Source organism: Panthera tigris, chromosome D4 (genome assembly GCF_018350195.1).
Source record: "Panthera tigris isolate Pti1 chromosome D4, P.tigris_Pti1_mat1.1, whole genome shotgun sequence".
Lineage (NCBI taxonomy): Eukaryota > Metazoa > Chordata > Mammalia > Carnivora > Felidae > Panthera > Panthera tigris.
Window position 1 is genome coordinate 1,169,204 of NC_056672.1, and position 19,465 is coordinate 1,188,668.

At 60.7% G+C, this 19,465-nt stretch overlaps 1 protein-coding gene across 9 annotated transcripts in view; it reads left to right on the forward strand.

Annotated features, from left to right (window-relative positions):
* WNK2 (WNK lysine deficient protein kinase 2) overlaps positions 1 to 19,465 on the forward strand; it is a 130,839-nt gene that overhangs the window by 31,178 nt on the left and 80,196 nt on the right. For all 9 annotated transcript variants that reach the window (XM_042963862.1, XM_042963864.1, XM_042963865.1 and 6 more), the window contains exons 2-6: positions 6,286 to 6,458; positions 6,629 to 6,849; positions 10,285 to 10,442; positions 12,601 to 12,689; positions 15,053 to 15,272. In XM_042963862.1, the coding sequence (XP_042819796.1) occupies positions 6,286 to 6,458; positions 6,629 to 6,849; positions 10,285 to 10,442; positions 12,601 to 12,689; positions 15,053 to 15,272 (861 nt within the window). The remainder of the gene's footprint in view (positions 1 to 6,285; positions 6,459 to 6,628; positions 6,850 to 10,284; positions 10,443 to 12,600; positions 12,690 to 15,052; positions 15,273 to 19,465) is intronic.

A 19,465-nucleotide genomic window follows, 5' to 3' on the forward strand; every position in this document is an offset into this window, starting at 1 on the left:
TTAATGTTTCCTCGCAGGCCATGGCTGGTGACTGGGACAGGGCCCCCCCACGGCTTGTAGGAGGTGTGTTCAGTACACTTGTTGTCTGTGTGATCAGTTGGGCACCACCGACTCTTACGGTGGCTCAATCCTGAGGGAGGACGCGTGGCCCTCAGAGTCCATGAGCATAGGACACAAGAACCCAGAATTGCAATGTGTATTATTTTACGGAGGCGACGTGTGGTCCGGAGATCCCGGGACTTTGGTGGAAGGCTGTGGCCCCTCAGGTCTGTGGGAAATGCAAACCCACGCTGGAGTTCCATTCGCCTGTTTCCAGAACGGCTGAGGAGACCGTCAAATTGCACGGGAACCATTTCAAGCAGTGTTGACCGTCATTGTCCACAAAGTGCTGGCAATGACACACGGCCTGTATGCTACTTCAGCCTCTGGGGACAGTTTGGATGAGCGCTTGTACACGTGAGGGTCCTGCAGGGGTGTGGTGGGGCGGCCACCTGGCTGCCATGGTGCTGCCTGTTGGGGGACGGGTGGGCCGCTGGGAGGCCTTGGACGAGCTAAGGCCCAAAAGGCCCTACCCCCTTAAAAAAAAAACGGGATTATTTACAAACGCAGGGAGGGGCCAGCAGCCGGATTCGCAGCCTCCTGGGGTTCTGGATGAGGACACCTGCTGGCCTGCACTGATCGTGCCCACTGACCCTGCCCACTGACTCTGCCCGCGCCGACCCTGCCTGCTGACCCTGCCCGCTGACCCTGCCCACACCGACCCTGCCTGTGCTGATCTTACCTGCCCACCCTGCACCCTGCCCACACCGACCCTGCCCGAGCTGACCCTGCCTGCACCAGCCCTGTCCACTGACCCTGCCCCCCCCCCACCCTGCCCACACTGATCCTGCCTGCTGACCTTGCCCGTGCTGACCCTGCCCCCCCACCCTGCCCACACCGACCCTGCCCGAGCTGACCCTGCCTGCACCAGCCCTGTCCACTGACCCTGCCCCCCCCACCCTGCCCACACTGACCCTGCCTGCTGACCTTGCCCGTGCTGACCCTGCCCCCCCACCCTGCCCACACTGACCCTGCCTGCTGACCTTGCCCGTGCTGACCCTGCCCCCACACCCTGCCCACACTGACCCTGCCCGAGCTGACCCTGTCTGTACCACCCCTGTCCACTGACCCTGCCCATGCCAACCCTGCCTGCTGACCCTGCCCACACCGACCCTGCCCGAGCTGACCCTGCCTGCACCAGCCCTGTCCACTGACCCTGCCCCCCCCCACCCTGCCCACACTGACCCTGCCTGCTGACCTTGCCCGTGCTGACCCTGCCCCCACACCCTGCCCACACTGACCCTGCCTGCTGACCTTGCCCGTGCTGACCCTGCCCCCACACCCTGCCCACACTGACCCTGCCCGAGCTGACCCTGTCTGTACCACCCCTGTCCACTGACCCTGCCCATGCCAACCCTGCCTGCTGACCCTGCCCACACCGACCCTGCCCGAGCTGACCCTGCCTGCACCAGCCCTGTCCACTGACCCTGCCCCCCCCCCACCCTGCCCACACTGATCCTGCCTGCTGACCTCGCCCGTGCTGACCCTGCCCCCCCACCCTGCCCACACTGACCCTGCCTGAGCTGACCCTGCCTGCACCACCCCTGTCCACTGACCCTGCCCATGCCGCCCCTGCCCACACTGACTCTGCCTGCGCCGACCCTGCCCATGCTGACTGTGCTGCAGGGGGCCCTTCCTGCTGTCTCTGCGCTTCCTCCCTTTGGTGGCAGCCACTGAGAGCCCCTCACATTAGTAATGATGCTTTATTGTAAACACGCATCAGGAGAAGCCTACGCTGGCTCGCAGACTGTTGTTTAAGATGAGTGAGGTTGAGGAGGTACTTGGTTTAAGAGAAGGGAGTTTATTTTTAAACCTGCAGTGAACGTGAGAGGGAGCAGGTCACTGTGGGAAGAAGGAGAGCATCGCTGCTGCCAAGGGGGGAGCTGCGGGGTCCAGAGCCGCCAGCCTCCTGGCCTCTCCTCGGGGGCCCCTGCGGCCGCCTGCCCTGTGCTGATGGAAACCGCAGGCAACCCGAGTGGGTGCCTTCTTCTCTTCTCCGCAGGCCACAGGGGTTCTCCCCTGGCACCAGGCTGCCCCGGCCAGCGCCACCCACCCCTCCCATCACCCCGGTGGTGGCACAGTCTGGTAGCGTGTTGGAGTGCCCCACCCCAGGCCTGTCCTGCGTGCCCAGAGTCGCAGTGACCATCTGGTGGCCGAGTGAGGCACACAGATGTCCGAGCTCTCCCTGTGTGGAAAGCACCCCAGGGACGTCCTGACCCCACACCACTTCAGCACCGCCGCAGCAGCCGGGGTGGAGCCTGCCTCGTGTCTTCCCATGGGGGCCGGGGACCCTCGTCCTGGCTCAGCTGTCCCTTGGCACCCATCCTGGGCTGATTCCCTGACATGGGACCGTTCTCAACAGAGATCCTTGAGGCTTTCTTTTGTTTTGCTTTTTAGCCGAATGGGGCTGGAGAGATGGCCTGTGCCAGGTTGTCACCCCAGGCCTCTGGCTTTACTGATCCTGGGCACTGTCCTGCTGGCTGCTCATGCCCCCCACCCCCTGCCTCTGTGCCCTGTGTGGATGGATCTTGCCTGGGCTCGGGGTTGCCAGGCGGCTCTGCTCCTTATAAGGCTGGCTGGGCTTTGCCTGGCTGAGCAGAGGGCTGCAGACACCCCGCCCCTCCTCCCGCAGAGCAGGCAGGGACCCCACCCCCCAAGAGAGGACTGTGACCCCAGTCCTCTGGGTCACAGGACTTCACCTCCTGCCAGGGAGGCTATTTGGGCAGAGCTGGTGACTCCCAGGTCGTGGGAGAGGCTGGTCGGACCCAGGGCTGTCCTCCTCTGGTCACCTGGCTGCCTGCTCCTGCCCAGGGCTGTCGTCCATGGCCCACTAGGCCCTTTTCCTATAGGGGATGAGACAGGATCGTCCCAGGGTGCTTTTATCCTTTATCTGATGGGCTCCCACTATCTTTGGGGTGTCTGGTGGTAGGAAGCCAGTGTCAGCAACCTGTCCTCTGTGTCTGGGAGGGGTGAGCTGTCCAGCCAGATGCCAGCCCATGCAGGACTGGGGGCCTTCCTCCTGCCCTGCTTCATGACCTCAAGGCGTCCCAGCACATCAGGATTGCGTCCCAAACAGTGACAACGTGCCCGGTGCCGGGGTGGCTCTCCCTCCACGGAGGCTCTCCCTGCGTGGAGGGGCTGGTGTGATGGGGCTGCCCAGCCAGCAGTGCCCGAGGACCGGGGCCCGCTCTGTGGGGCTGCCGGGCAGCGCTCTGAGGATACACCGACTGACCTTTTCAGCTATCAAGCAGTGTGTGTCAAAGTTAAAAATAGCTGGGTGGCTTGGAATATAAAGGAGGCTGCTCCCTCCCACCTCTGGGCCCTGAGAGGCCCCATCCTGGAAGTCTGACCACATTCCAACCCCGTCTTTGACCTCGTACCTTTGGCATAGGCGGCGCACTCCTCTCCCTCTCAGGGCTGGTTGGTTATGTCGTTTATGACACGAACTTGCTATCTCAAATTGCAGTGAGATCTTTCGTTTCTGGTGATTGATGCTGATACATGGCAAACAGGACACACGTGTTAACGATCCTGAGCGTTTCCTCCAGAGTCAGTGACCAGAATGGGTGACACTGGAAGCCTGGCCGGTGGCGGAGGTGGGGAGCGCGCCGTGGGCCCCCGTCCTCCTCCCTGATGCAGGCCCCCCTCCCCCACACGGCGTGGGCCCCTGTCCTCCTCCCTCACACGGGCGACCCCCCTCTCCCACGCTGTGCTGGCCCCCATCCTCCTCTCCCATGCGGCACGGCCCCCCTCCCCTACAGGGCTCGGTCAGGTCGGCGGCCCCTCCGGGGCTGCAGGCCAGCTTTGCCATGCCCGCTTCTGCTGGGCAGTGCTGTGTTGGGGGCACTGCACTGTTCCTGCAGTGGCCATTGCGCCTAGGTGCCCACAAGGAGCCTTTGGCTGTTGTGTGTGGGCAAGTAGGTCTTTGGGTGCGCGGCTGGCCGTGAGACTCCAGGCCGGGTGGGCACTCCGAGGGCCGTGTCGCAGCTGATGCTGGCCCCCGGGCCCACGGTCCTCTGTAGGTGGGAGTTGCCCCCTGGCTTCGTGGAAGGGTCTGGACCAGGACCGGTTTCCTGTTTTTCTGGCCCCGCACCCACTGCTCCCTAAAGGTCTCTCCTCTCAGCTCTGGGGGCCGCTGCTCTGCTGTCCCCTCCTTCCTGGGACTGGCTGTCCTCCTGCAGCTCCTATCACACGTAGTCAGGGCCTTCAGCTGTTCGTGTCCCTTCATGGTTCCCTTCTCTTGCTCTCATTCGTTTATTGGATGTTTTCACTTTAATTTTTTATATTTGAAAAATTAAGCTATTACTTTCATATAATGAGACTCAGATCTTATGTGCTGGTGCGCGTGGGGCAGTGATGTCACGGTGGCCTGCTGGTGTGCGTGGGGCGCGCCTCGGGCAGTGATGGGCATTTTCCTGGTGACTCAGGATGGCGAGTGCCTTGTCATGTGCTTGTCGGCCACCTCTTCGTGAGTTCTGTCCGTGTTCTGGATAGAGTCTCGTGTCAGGTATATCGTGGAAGAGTTTCTCCGGTCTGTAGCTTGATTTTTATTCTCTTAAGTAAATTTTCATTAAAAAAAATTTTTTTTAACGTTTTATTTCATTTTTGAGAGAGACCGTGCACACAAGAGGGTGTGGGGAGGGGCAGAGAGAGGGAGACACAGAATCCGAAGCAGCTCCAGGTTCCAAGCTGTCAGCACAGAGCCTGATGTGGGGCTCGAACTCACGAATCACAAGATTGTGACCTGAGCCGAAGTCGGCCGCTCAACTGACTGAGCCACCCAGGCATCCTGTAAATTTTCGTTTTTGATGAATGGAGCATGTTTGCGTGTTCTTGTCTGGATTAAATGCTGAATTTTTTGTACTCAGTGTTTTCATCCGATCACAGAGTATCTTCTTTTTGAAATATGGAGCCTTAATTTGCAGAAGCTTGATTGTTCCTTTTTAAGGATCTTGATTCTTCCTTTTTAAGCAGAACGGTGCTCTTATTTGTGTGTGTCAGCCGCTTAGACCTGGTGAGCACAGGAACTAGATTTCTTGAAGTCGCCTCTGCCCCTGAATTATTTGTTCTTCTGGGGTCAGCTGTGTGGACGGCCCTCCCAGTACTGCCCTGTGCTGGTGTCGTGCCGCGGGTCCCACGTGTGCACAAACAGGCCGAAGAAGGTTTGTCGGGGGCAGGGCTGGTGGGAGGGAATCCCTTGGGGTGGAATTTCTTCACCAGCTGATGGCCTTGTCCTGATCCCGGGCCCCTTTCCTCTCAGGGTTGGAGGGAGTCTGCTTGATGTCTTCTGGGGTCTTTCAGAAAGACGAAAAGTCTTGGCCTGTGTGTTTCTTTTCAGTTCCAACTCCCCCTGTCAATCCGCATTCACACACTTCTCAAAACTCACTGTTCCGCGTCCAATTGTAGAGGCCTCTGTGTCCTTGTGGGAGTCATGGTGGGAGGGCACAGGTGTGGGGAGATGGCCACGCTGGGGCCCGCAGAGGTGAGGCTCCGCGTAGGACGAGGCTGGAAATGACATCAGCTTTGTGCTGAGAGCCCACCGGAGTGGTTCTGGAAGGGCCGGGCGGCGGCAGATGGGGGCAGGGGGTGCAGGGAGGGCGCTGGAGGGAGTTCAGATGTGGCGAAGGGCGTGTGGGCAGCACCGCACAGGGACCCCTAGGACTGGGAGGGCGGTGTGGCCGTGTCCCATGAAAAACTTCAGGTCGTGTCTGCCGTGCCCTCCAGCTCTGTGGGGCCTGGCGCAACTCTGGTCTCTTGTGAGTCTCCTGGTTTCCCAGTTTTCCTCTGCTCCCTGGTCGAGCACCTTGAAGGTGCGTGTGAATTGGAAGCGGGCTGAGGTCTGTTCTGTGGCAGAATCGGGTACCGAGGGAACGAGGCCTCAGAGGTGTTTTTTGGGAGAAAGTGTGTATGTGCTGTGGTGTGGATTTTCCGCGTGTCTCTGGCTCCCAGAGATCCTTCTGCTGGGGTCTCAGTGCAGGCAGTGCCTCATCCAGGGCCACGAGGCTGCGGGGTCAGGTGTCACGGATGTGGGAGGACCCAACAGAGGGACTGGGCCGAGCCCTCTGTGGCCCTGGGCCCCTCCCTCTGGTGCACCCTGGGCACAGGGAGCCGTGAGGGTGCAGGCAGGTGCCGGCCGGGCCCCCTGGCTGGGCCGAAGAAGGCCCTTCAGCCTGTGTGTTTCTCTAGGACCGGAAGCTCACCAAGCTGGAGAGGCAGCGGTTCAAAGAGGAGGCCGAGATGCTCAAGGGCCTGCAGCACCCCAACATCGTGCGCTTCTATGACTTCTGGGAGTCCAGTGCCAGGGGGAAGAGGTGCATCGTGCTGGTGACCGAGCTGATGACCTCGGGGACGCTGAAGACGTGAGCACGCCCCCACCTGCTGGCTGCATCTCAGGGTGGGCCCGGTCCGGGCGCAGGGGCCGCGGTGGCTCCTGTGTCCCGGGGCCTCTCTCAGCAGCGTCCCCGTCTGGGTGGTGGATACGTGGCCCCCTCCCGCGGGAGCCGCAGGTGAGCCGCGCCCCCGCCCGCAGGTACCTGAAGCGGTTCAAGGTGATGAAGCCCAAGGTCCTGCGCAGCTGGTGCCGGCAGATCCTGAAGGGGCTGCTGTTCCTGCACACCAGGACGCCCCCCATCATCCACCGGGACCTCAAGTGTGACAACATCTTCATCACTGGGCCCACCGGCTCTGTGAAGATCGGCGACTTGGGCCTGGCCACTCTCAAGAGGGCGTCCTTTGCCAAGAGCGTGATCGGTAAGCCCACGTCTTGGGGCCCGGCCGTGGCCTGGACTGCGTGTGGGGGCGTCCCTGGCTGTGTGGGTCGGGTGGAGAGGCCAGCTGGCGCCCGAGGGGCCGTGGATACGCAGCGGCAGGGAGGCCTCGATGACAGAGGGACCTGGGGCTTTGTGGCTGGTCAGGCTGGAGCAGGTGGGGGGGTGGTGGGTCACGCCAGGCCATGAGGCCCACGAGAGGGAGTCTGGGGCAAGCGTGTGGGGGCACTGAGGCTGAGGGATTTGGTGTGGGTGCTGGTTTGCTAGCCTTTCTTTCCGTAGGTGGGGACACAGGACAGACAAGAGGGTGACCTCAGGGCTATGCAACCTCATGGTTTTGACGCACACTTGGGGACAGAACTTGGCCTGTCTGTGGCAAATGAACCCTCCAGGAATCTGGAAACTTCTCTGGCAGGGCGAGTGGGTTTGGAGCGTGACATCTGGAGCAGGGCAACTGCATGGGGTGTCCTGTGGACAGGGGCCGCCAGCAGCTCTGGGGAGCTAAGTGATGGGTTGGGGGGCCGACCTAGGCCTCAGTTTCTCTTTCTGTGAAATGGGTGGGACAGGCGAGGGCCTGGCCGGGGGTCCAGGGCTGTAGGGAGCGTGCCTCTGAGCGGCTGGTGGTTTCCGGGCAGGTTTTATAGATTTGGCCTCGGGGGTGGGTGCCTGGTGAAGCCCCCTGGGCTTTCTCTGGCTGGCGGCTCTGTCCCTCTCAGAGGCGGGCTGTCAAGGTACTGGGTGGTGTGAGGGGGGATGTGAAAGCTGGGTGTTTCCAGCAGGCACATTGGGCCCCAAGCCCCGCACAGGGTGCCTGGTTCTGTGGGGTCCCTGGTCATCTCAGCTTTGGCTCAGCTGGGGCCCAGGAAGCTCCAGACTCATGGGGAATGAGGGGTGATTAGCACATGTCCCCGGCCCCGAGCAGCCAGGCCCCTTCCTCGTCAGAGGACACAGCTGTTGGTGCCCAGGGGATCTTCAGGAACACTTGACTGTGGACCCGCTTCTGGTGCAGCTGTCAGAGGGGCTTGTGCAGGCGTTTGGGTTTGCACTTTAGATGCAGCCCACTTTGGATGTCTCTCGGTGGCCTCCAAGGACCTGTCCACTTGCTTGGTGGGGGCCCTGTGGAGCGGGACCTGGGGGCTCTGTGTCAGCCAGTGGGAAGGGGGTGGATGGATTGGGTGAGAAGGTCCCTAGAGCCCAGGTAGTGTCCTTATTGTAAACATTATGGCCACGGCCTCTTGAGGCTGTGTGTACACACAGCTGTGGGTCACGTGTCCCTTGTGGGCTTTGTCTCCGAGAGCCACCCGGATCTGATGCCATTACCACTCTCACGCTGTGTTTATGTTGGCCGGGTCCTGAGCTGGTGCTGCCTGCAGGCATTCATGGCCATGGTGGCCAGGATGCAGGGAATGTGGGGCCGTGGGGGCCAAGGAGGTGCACAGGGCACATGTGTGTGCGTGCGGGGGGGGGGGGCACACGCATATTATTTTCAACACGCAGGTTTGAATGGCTGCAGTGAGAGGAAAGAGAAGAAAGTCTGTGTCTGTGGCCCAAGCACGTGTGCAAATGGGCAACCCCGACCTGGCTCTGCACTGCCCCCTCCCCTGCACCCACACCTCCCATGCCCACCCTGAAAGGCAAGGTCTGGGGCCTTGGGGGGTTTCTTTCGGAGCTGAGTTCCTGGTTGCGGGGGCCTCAGGAGAGACCGGGCCACCGCGGGGCTCGTGTGGGGCCTCGGGGTGGCTATGCTCCCAGCTTCCTGCCGGAGCCCTGGACTGCCTTCCCTCTTCCCTGGTACACATGCACGGCCAAGTGCAAACGTTTCCTCCAGTCAGTCATGTGCCTCAAAACCCCAAAAAGAAGAAAGTATTCCTAGTAAAAGTTCCCCCTGACTTCTCTGTCCACCCTCTTCCCGTTATTTCTGATCTGGAATCTCTGAGAATTCTTCCCACGTGTTCTTATACACGTAGACCCGCAGATAGTTCCTGCTTTCGCCATTTCTTACCCAAAAGGTTAACTTTTTCGTTGAACATATAACATGTTAATCGAAATTCGCATTAACGAGAAAAAGTTAAACTTTTGGGTAACCTATCTGTCTGTATCCCAGAGATGGCCACGAAGACAATTGATGACCCCATGTGTGCTTTTTACATAGTAGTTTGTGCTGTTCTGCGGGTGCTTTTTAAAGAAAGTAGAACATTTTCAAAATGTCGAGGTCAAGGCAGTTGAAGAGGTGTGGAAGCCTCATTGAGGTTGATGTTCAGTGCTCCCCTTTGCTTTGTGTTCGGCTGGGTACTCAGTTGGACCTATTTTATAAGACGAGTTTGTGATTTGTAACTTTTTTTAAAAGTTTATTTATTTTGAGAGAGATGGAGCGGGGCAGGGGGAGAAGGGGGGGTAGAATCCCAAGCAGGCTCCACGCTCTCAGCACCAAGCCCGACGTGGGGCTCAATCTCACGAACCTCAAGATCATGACCTGAGCCGATTACCAAGAGTCGGACGCTTAACTGACTGAGCCACACAGGTGCCCCAAGGATTTTGTGACTTTTAAATTTTTCTGAAATTGTATTTTAGAGACACAGAGAGCATGAGTGGGGGAGGGGCAGAGGGAGAGGTAGAGAGGATCTCAAGCAGGCTGTGTGCTCCGTGCGGAGCCCGACTCAGGGCTCGACTCCCATGACCCTGGGATCATGACCTGAGCCGAAATCAAGAGTCGGATGCTCAACCGACTGAGCCACCAGGTGCCCCAGGATTTTGTGATTTTTAAAGAAGTTTGTTATAGAAAAATAACAAAACTCAGACCAGTGTAACCACAGGACGTCAGCCAGACCCCACCGCCCTGACGTGTCCTCCTGGTCTTTGCTTGTTGGTTCGTGGAGAGGAGGTCGTGTGTGCATAGCTGCATAACTGAATATTTTGTTTATTTCACTCAGTGTGTTGAAATGTTCAGGGTAGTAAGTGTCATTTTAAAGCCTCCTGTGTTTGGGACGCACGTGCCTTTCCCACCCGAGCCCCCACGGGCGTGTGGCTGACACCGTCAGCGTAGACGCTCCCCGTCTGAGCTGACACTTTGCCGTGTGGTGTGCCTGTGTTTGCAGTTCAGGTAGCAAAGCGGGGACCCCGAGTTTCTGTCGGCCCTGGGTTGTCCGGCTCGCTCCTCGGCGAGTGACCTCTGCAGGGTTTCAGGCACAGACGGGGCCCCGGGAAGTGCTGGGCTCCTAGCTGTGTGGGCTCCACCAGTGCCGTGGGCTCATGTGCCCCGGAACCAGGGGGGTTCTGGGGGAATTGTGGGGAACCATCTGCAGAGCACTCCTGGCTGAATCTCAGGTTCCAGGGCTGGTGGCACAGTGTGCGGATGGGGGGTGTGGGGGGCCTTGGGCCCACTTGCTGCTGACCCCGGTTCTGTTGCTCCTGGACGCAGGCACCCCAGAGTTCATGGCGCCCGAGATGTACGAGGAGCATTACGACGAGTCTGTGGACGTCTATGCCTTCGGGATGTGCATGCTGGAGATGGCCACCTCAGAGTACCCCTACTCCGAGTGCCAGAATGCAGCCCAGATCTACCGGAAGGTCACCTGTGTGAGTCCGCGGGCCATCGTGATGGGCCTGCTTTGTGAGAGCCTCTCTGTACCCTGTGAGGAGGGGAAGGACGCTGTCATAGAGAGGAAGCTGAGGCTGTCTAGCTTGGCGGGGTGGCCGTGCAGACCTCTGAGCTGGCGGTGGAGACACATGGGCCTCGTGTGTGACTGGAGGCTGTAGCACCTTCGGGGCTTCTTCAGGAGGCACCTGCCCCCAGAGCCCCTTGTCTGGGCCGCCACCCCCTGGGCCTGTTGGCTTTCTTGGTGTCTGGTCTGTGCCCACGCGGTTGTCAGCTGTGATCTGGTGGCTTCGGCTGTGTGGACGGATCACCCTGTCCTTCCTTGATGGCCGTCATGCCCCGTGAGGTCGTGGCTTTTCTGGGCACCAGGCCCCATGACCCCCGAGTCCTGGCTGCCTTGCCCTGCCTGGTGCACCCCTCGCTTCTGCAGACAGGCGAGGAGTGTGGTCCCCAGCACCCCAGGGCACCTGTCCTCGCCCTGCCCTCCACTCTGAGCTCCTGACAGGTCACGGCTCATTTCTCTCCTTCAGTCTTAATTCTGAGTTATTGGTCACTTGTTTTGAGCCCCTACTGTGTGCTGCTGAGGGTGTGGGGGGTGGGTACGCACACAGGACCCGGCTGGATCGACAGAGACGCATAGGTGGGCGTGCAGTGCCCTGGCGGTGCTGGCAGGAGAAGGCAGGCTTGTGGTCGTGGGCAGTGGTCCTCCATGGGGCAGGGGACACCCCAGGGGGTTAGGGCCTCATTGCCAAGCTTGCAGGGGTGTGGGGGGAGCAGTCCACCAACCCTGGCTTCTGGTTGCGCACGTGGATGCTGCTGTGGTCTGTCTGCCGGGCTGGGGGAGACAGGACTGAGTCCTGCTGGTGTGCTCCACGGCCACCCTGGTCCCTCGCAGGCCAGGGACGCAGGCCAGGGCTCCTGTCGCCGCTCCAGCATCCAGCATCTGCCCCCGACCCCAGGTCTCTCAGGCATGCCGTGTCCCTGCTGCCAGCTGCCCGACCCCATACGTCTGAGCCTGGGGACACGAGCCCTTTCAAAATGGCAGCCGTTCTGGCATGTTCTTCACCTGCTTTGGGGGCCTCAGCCCTGCAGAGGTGGATGACAGCTTACACGTGTGTTTATCTGTAGTTGTGTTTCTCAGCCCACCTGCCTCCCATAGGGACCTTGGCCCTTCCTCCTGTTGTAATTAGACTCTTCTTTCTGTTGGCCTCAGTGGGACAGCATGGGGTCCTCACCTCCACCAGGAAGTTCTCGGCCGTGCCAGAGCCCCGTGTCCCACTCTGTTGCTGCACGGACCCTCCTGCATGTTGGGCACACACGATTCCCGTGGGTTCTGGGCCTGGGGCCTGAGGGTCAGGGGTTTGTTGGGCACAGCAGGGCCCCCACCTGGTGGCGGGAGCCGCCAGGGGTCCTGCACTCTTGGGTCCACCTCTGGGCTGGAGGCCACCCCTCCCCACCGTCCCGCCCCCTCTCTCCATGGGAAAACATAGGCATCACGTTCTCTATGTTTAAAAACAAAACAGCCAAGATGAGGACTGGGGAGGCAGAGTCTCGTTGAGGAATGTGATGGGTGAGGCTCCTCAGTGTGTTTAAAAACCCTCCCCCAAGCCCCTGCCCCCAGCAGCTGCACATGAACCCTGCAGTCCATCCCCTGCTTCTCCTGGATCCTCTGGCCTCAGGGTGTGCACTTTGGGGTACTGTGCTCCCATGCCATGGCCATCGCTGGCACCCGCTCGGCCCTTGGTGCAGAACCGCACGGCACCGGCACTAAACCCTGAGCCACCAGGCCTAGGGAAGTCAGCCCTGATTGTGGCCACGGTCGGGCAGATGTCTGGTGCCCTTAGCCGGCAGCAGTGACCACACAGTGCCCTCAGTACCCTCCAGGGAGGGTGTGGTGTGGAAGGTGGCCCCTCTGCCCGGCCGCCTCATCCACGCTGGGGGGCGGGTGCTCCCGTCAGGCGGGGGCTGGGTTGGGCTCTTTCTCAGACTCTGCCGCTCCTGACAGCACATCGTCGGGGACTCGGGATGAGCTGAGCCCCCAGCAAGCTGGTGCGCCTCCTGCCTCCTCCCCTTCGGGGTTAGTGCCAGCTGAGCAGGAGGCAGGTCCTGTCGGTGGCTCCACTCATCCTGTCTTAACAGGGCATCAAGCCTGCCAGCTTTGAGAAAGTGCATGATCCTGAAATCAAGGAGATCATCGGGGAATGCATCTGCAAAAACAAGGAGGAAAGGTGAGTCCCGGGAGGCTCTGGGTCTGCGTGCTCTTCCTGCGGAAATCACCCCGGCTGGCCCTCACGCACGGGTGGTAGGCAGGCAGGCTGGCTGCTTCAGGCCACGGCGTCCCTGGGCCAGCGAGGCCTCTGGGCAGGCGGGGGGACAGCCTTGGCCCCTCCTTGGCTGCCTGGAGCTCGCTCCCCGGCTTTGGGGGCCATCCTGGAGCCTCCCTCCCTTGCTAGCTGCTTCTCACCCACCTAGCCTGAGCAGGGCCCCCCTCTGCCGTGCCCTCAGCCTCCCTTCCAACCACCTGCAGACTGCGAGTTCCGTGCACCCGGGTTTCAGCCCAAAGCCCTGAGCTGCCCCCGAACCAGCCCCCACCTCTTCAGCTCGTCAACCAGGGCCTCCTCCCCTCTCTTTCCCTCCTCCCCTCCCTCTTCCCCCTTGCCTCTCTCCCTCCTCCTACCTACGTTCTCCTCCCTTCCCTCCTCCTCCCTTCCTCCTCCCCCTCTCTTCCCCTTCCTCTTCCCCCTTCTCTCCCTCCTCTCCTCTCTCCCTCCTCCCCTCTCTCCCTCCTCCCCTCTTCCTCCTCCTCTTCCCCCTCCCCTCTCTCTTCCCCCTTGCCTCTCTCCCTCCTCCTACCTACATTCTCCTCCTCTCCCTCTTCCCCTCTCTCCTCCTCTCCCTCTTCCCCTCCCTCTTCCCCCTTTCTTCTCCCCCTCCTTTCCCCTCTCCCTCCTCCCCCTCTCTTCCCCTTCCTCTTCCCCCTTTCTTCTCTCCCTCCTCTCCTCTCTCCCTCCTCCCCTTCCTCTTCCCCCTTTCCTCTCTCCCTCCCCCCTCCCTCCCCCCTCCCTCCCCCCTCTTCCTCCTCCCCTCCCTCCCCATTCTCCTCCCCTCCCTCTTCCCCCTTTCCTCCCTCCTCCCTTCCTTCTTCCCCCTTTCCTCCCTCCTCCCCTCCCTCCTCCCCTCCTTCTTCCCCTTTTCTTCCCTCCCTCTTCTTCCCTCCCCTCCCCCCCATTCTCCTCCCCCCCTCCTCCCCCTTTCCTCTCTTCCTCCTCCTACCTATATCCTCTTTCCTTCCCTCTTCCCCTTCTTCTTCCCCCTTTTCTCCCTCCCTCCTCCCCTTTACCCCTCCTTTTCCCTTTCCTCCTCCCCATTCTCCTCCCCATTCTCCTCCCCATTCTCCTCCCCATTCTCCTCCCCTCCTTCTTCCCCCTTTTCTCCGTCCCTCCTTTCCCCTCCTGTCTTCCCCTTTCTCCTCCCCTCCCTTCTCTCCCTTTCCTCTCTCCCTCCTCCTACCTTCAGCTTCCTCCCCTCCCTCCTCCCCTTCCTCTTCCCCCTTTCCTCCTTCCCTCCTTTTCCTCCCCTCCTCCAATCTTCAATTATCCCTGCCCATCACCCCATCCCTCCCCCTCCTCCTCCTCCCCCCCCACACTCTTCCTTGCCCCCTTGTGTGCCCTCCCCACCCCTGTGCACATAGCACATGGCCACCCTGTCACTGTCCTCACCCTTGATATCTGCTGCCATCGTCTCTCAGGGATGCTTTTCTGATCCTTGGGCTTTCTCTCCTGCTCCCTGCAGGTTATCACATTTTATTTTTTAAGAAAAACAGTAAAAAGTTGTGAAATGTAAGTCATATTAGAGAGGTATAGAAACAACCACCTGGAAGCAAAGAATTCTCAGAGCAGACCCTGCAAGACCACCTTCCAGACCGGGACTGGCAGGGGCCCTGACCTCTACTCCCCTTTTCCTGTGTGGTGACCGCGCATGGGGTGTGGGGCTCCGCCTGTCCATTGGATGAGGTGCCCTCTGCAGTAATCAGGGAGGGGCTGCTGGAACAGACAGGATCCTGGGAAGAAGGGAACTCCGTGTTCAGGGATGGGGAGAGGTTGCCATGACGTTGCCCAGCAGCTGACCCACCCCCATCCTGAGGAACTCTGGAAGGCCCCTGAGCACCCCCTGCTTCTGGGAGCCTGGACTGCGCCCCCCCCCCCCCCAACAGGTTCAGCCTCACCTGGAGCCACGAGTCTCCATGGCACCTGGGGGCTCACCAGCGCTTCCACAGGCCTATCTGCGCCGTGCAGAGCCCGGTCTAGAAACTGTTCACTTCTGAGTCTCTCTTGATAGGGGTGTTTACTTTTCATAATGAGAGAAAAAAGAAGCCGTGAAAGCTCTGCAGCGAGCTGCGTTCAGGTGTAATCATCTCCGCTTCCCTGGGAATAAACTATTGCGTGCTGCCCTGGAGGACAGAGCCTGCCCATTGGATAGTATAGTCGGAGAACCTTCTGGAAGGAGCGGGGTGGGTCAGGGCCCTGGCGCTTTGTCTAGTGCCTTGCCAGCAGGCCTGCCCTCACCGTGCCCATCGACTGCCCCTCCTCAGGTACGAGATCAAGGACCTGCTGAGCCACGCCTTCTTCGCGGAGGACACAGGAGTGAGGGTGGAGCTGGCAGAGGAGGACCACGGCAGGAAGTCTAGCATCGCCCTGCGGCTCTGGGTTGAGGACCCCAAGAAACTGAAGGGCAAGCCCAAGGACAACGGGGCCATAGAGTTCACCTTTGACCTGGAGAAGGAGACGCCGGATGGTGTGGCGCAGGAGATGGTACCATGACGCTCGCTTGCGGAGGGCGGGTGGCGGGTACCGGTAGATGCGGGGTATTCCGCGAAAGTGTGTGGTTTCCAAAGATCAGGACGAGGTCAGAGCAGGGGTGTGGCCCTATGGCGAGCGTGCGGGGGGGGGGGACTGGGGGCTCCAAGGCAGCACGGTGAGGGGTCCTATGGGGTCGTGAGGGGTCCCGTGGAGCCGTGCAGGGAGGGACTGGGGGCTTGGGTGGATCGGGAAAGGCCCGGGTTTTGACCAGGGTTTTGCTGCTTTTGTGTGAATGTGGCTTTGGTTTGATTGTCCCTTTGTTGCTGAGGGCACTGGGTCCCGCTGCAATGCTGCAGGAGAGGTGTGTGTGAGAAAGGAGCTGCTGATTTTTGCTGTAGAAAGTGAGCTTGAGTGAAAATCCGCGTGCTCGCCACAGGGGAGGCAGTGCTAGGCCGTGCCTCTCGTCGGCACAGAAGTGCACGCCCTCTTTTCCTGCATCTAGCACGCCTGGCAAAATCGTAGTGCCTCCCAGGGTACAGCTCGTGGGTTCTCTAGACTCCCTGGCCCTGGGTGGGTTTTAAGGAGGCAGAAGTGGACTGTGGCTCTGGAGGGTGGGCTGGGAGGCCACGTCATTCCTCGAGCCCCTGCTCGGAGGAGGAAACTGAGGCTGGCTGTGCCATGTAAGATGTGGGCCACGGGCTGTGGCTCAGCTTTGTGGGCGTAGGGCGCCTGTGAACACAGCACGTGAGGAGTCCATGGCCTTGTGGGTGGATCGGGGCAGTGGTAGCAGAACGGTTGCTGCACGGCCAGCCGGGGCCTCACCGCGCCCTGGATGGTGGCTGGTCCTCTGCTGCTTCCCACATGTATGGTGAGCCTGACATCCTGCTGATGGCCCGGAGCCCAGGACGGGACCACCCTCACCTTCCCAGCTGCCGGTCACATCCCTGGGCCCAGAAACGGGGCAGCACTGCTGTGAGTAGATCGAACGGGGCTGTGTGGCTCACACGCCCGAGCGGATGTTGGGTCGCTAGGTACCGACTTGCAGTTAGTGGGCACGTCAGTGCCCTGACTTCAGGACCCTTGTTCCTCCTTGACCTACAGCGCCGCGGTCCCCTCCCACCTTCCAAAGTTTAAAGCACAAGCATTGACGAGCTGGGTGATGTGCAGGCCGGTGGCCCAGGAGTGAGGGTCCAGTGCCACATGTCCTGGGGACCCACAGGGAGAGGGACCTGGCCAGGAGGTAGGCTGTGGCCAGGGGTGGCCCTGCTGGAGACGATGCGGGTCCCTGGGGCTGCCGTGAGGGGTGTGTCTGTCAGGGCCGGCCAGGTCGGGCCGGTGTGGGCACCTCCGGAGGCCTGGGGGCAGGCAGCTGTCCGCCTCCCTGTGAGCCTGGTGGCACCTGCTCCACACGCCCGGGGAGCCTCCCTGCCCAGGATGGATTCCGGCGGGAGCCCCGCGCAGGTCAAGGGCCACAGCAATGCACAAGGACGACGGACCGCGGCACAGATGGATTCCACGTGATGTCGTCTGCCACAGTTGGACCAGGCACCTCCTCCAGCTCTTCAGTTGTAGGGCGGGGTGGTGGCCACACTCGGCCTGAGGCCTTTTTGGGAACACCCACTCTCGTGAGCGACTTCTCCCTTCTCTGCCTCAACACAGAGATGCCCGGCCTCCTCTGTCTCCGGCCCATGCCGGGCCTGCCGCCTCGCCTGCCCTCAGCGAGCCCCTGGCCCTTGGCTGGACTTTCTGGGCAGCGTCCGCGCGTTCCCGGTGGAGACCCTAGGGCCCCACACTTTTTCTGAGGAGCGTCCTACAAGCAGCAGGACGTTCTCGCCGACTGCGCATTGCTGTGTTCAGTTAAAGATGATGGAATGATGCATGCCCCCTCCACTCCGGGAGCAGGACGAGCTGGTGCCTCGGGAGCTGCCAGTGTCGAGCTGAAAGTGGCTGCGTTTCCAGGGCCGGGTCTGCCTGCGGCTTCGGCTCCTGGCCGGGACCTTCCCGAAGGCCCACCGTAAAACACCAGATCTGACATCAGGAGCCCCAGTGGGGCATTGTTGCAGGCCTCACCGCCCCCGGCTGCCCTGGGTGGCCACATACCAACAGCTGTAATTGAACACACCTACTTCTTTGCAATGCCAGCGCCCATGTCACAGTCTAAAACCAGCCACCTCTAGCAGGTGGCTCATGGGGCGTAGGGGACGAGATTGAGATCACCGGGGATGAGAAGGACCCGTCCCCTGGGCTGGCTTTGGCCTGGAAGTGATCCCTTGTGAGGACTCCCGGAGAAGGGGCTCGCAGCCTGGCCCGGGCTCCCCGTGTCTGTGCACCCCCTCTTCTGCCTTCATGGCCTTGGTGCAGTCGACATTGCATTGTGGTAAAGAATGGGGCTAAATTTTCCCCATCCGGGAAAAAATAGAAGAAACACCTTAGAGAGGATCGCCAGGGGGTGACCGTGAGGACAGAGATGGAAGGAAAACTGGGCCATGGGCAGAAAATAGAAGCAGCAGGCAGGTGTGTCCGCGGGGCGCCTTCTCGTCCGTGGCCTCTGGTCAGGGCGGCCCTATGGTGGGCTGGCAGGTGAGTGGGCGGCACTGACCTCAGCCCCAGCCCCTCGTGAGAATCCTGGCCGAGTGCCAGCACTCACCCTGCCGCCCGGGGCCCCAGTCTGGCGGGAGGCTGGCTGCCGAGAGGTCTGCGGGATTTTGACATGGTTTGCTCTGTCCAGCGGGGTTGTTTTCTGAAATGAGATTGTGAAGTTATCAGTCCCACACTTACAGAAAAGTTGCAAACGTACCAAAGAGAACCATTTGACATGATGTCCAGACCTGATGCCCCATCACCCCGAATACGCCCGTGTCTCTTTTCCACCGTTCTACTTGGCCACCCCAGCCATCAGAACGGGGAGAGCCACTCAGGCCTGTTCAGGGTCCCCTGTTGTCTGTCTTTAGTTGTCTTGCCATGAAGGATACATCCGGTGACCACCTTGCGTGGCTCCCTTGTGGTCATGTCAGTGTGTCTGTGGGAGTGCTTGGCGTGGGGCTGTGTCCCCACCAGGGCCAGCCCACTGAGCACGCGCCCTTTGATCGCCTGGTTGAGGGGCGTCTGCCAGCGGTCTCCTAGGAAGTGGTGGGTGGGTGTACCTCGTGACTGTGTCCTCTCCATTTATTTGCGTCTCCGTGGACTTATGGTTTTGTTGGTGAGTTACCCGTGACCACATAGTACTTTACCCCAAATGCAGCACTGTACACGTGTGTGGTCTCACACTGTCCCTGCGCTCAGGAATCTGGGCGGCTTAGGGGGTCCTTCTGGCTCTGGGTCCTCCACGCCATGTGGCCGGGGCGTCATCCACGGCTGACCGGGGCCGAGGGTCTTTCGGCGTCTGTGTCACTCACCTGGCTGCTGGCAGGCCACTGTTTCCAGCCGGTGGGTTGTTCCATAGGCCACTCGTGACATGGCTTCCCGTGAGCCCGAGATCCACGGGAGGGTGTGGAGGGGCGGACAGAGACCACACATGTGGTGTCCTGTGTAACCTCATACCAACAGTGACACCTGTCACTCCTGCCGCCACAGGTCACTTGCGCTCCCCGCCATGTGCATTGGTGGACATGCTCCTCAGGCCATCACGGTGTCACTGTGTGTTTTGATGCCCAGCACGTGTGCCTTTGGACCGTGGAGGTGCTGGGTGCTGGCCCGCGTCCTCCCACGCATCCTTCGTTCCTCGTTCTCTGAGCGTGGCTTGCTTTCAGGCACAGTGAGGTGTCTAGGCCCCTCCTCCTTCTCTTGCCTGAAACCACTGTTCCGTGGGGAGCTCAGCTCTCTCACTGGCCAGACTCCGGGCACCACCCCGGGCCCAGCTGGTGTTCTGTCGCCTGCACACACGCTCATGTGTGCATCTATGCACACGTATGTCTGCTGTATGTTGAAAGCCGTGAGTTCGCTCGTCTCCCGATAGGTGCCAAAAGTTCTGTGCTCTGGCTTTCTCCGTTTCCACACGAGGCTCCCACGGTGATGGGGCAGAGATGGGCCTCCGTTGCTTCGTGGTTTTGCCCTCGGTGTCCTCTGGGAGAGCTGTGACTTCTCCCAGAGATCCGGGGCTCCTTCACAAATGCTCTCCTGGGTTCAGAGTTTTCCGGGCATGGGTGCCCCCGTCCCCCCTTGTCTCAAGTTACACGGTGCACCCCCTTCCCTTTGTGCGTTTTTGG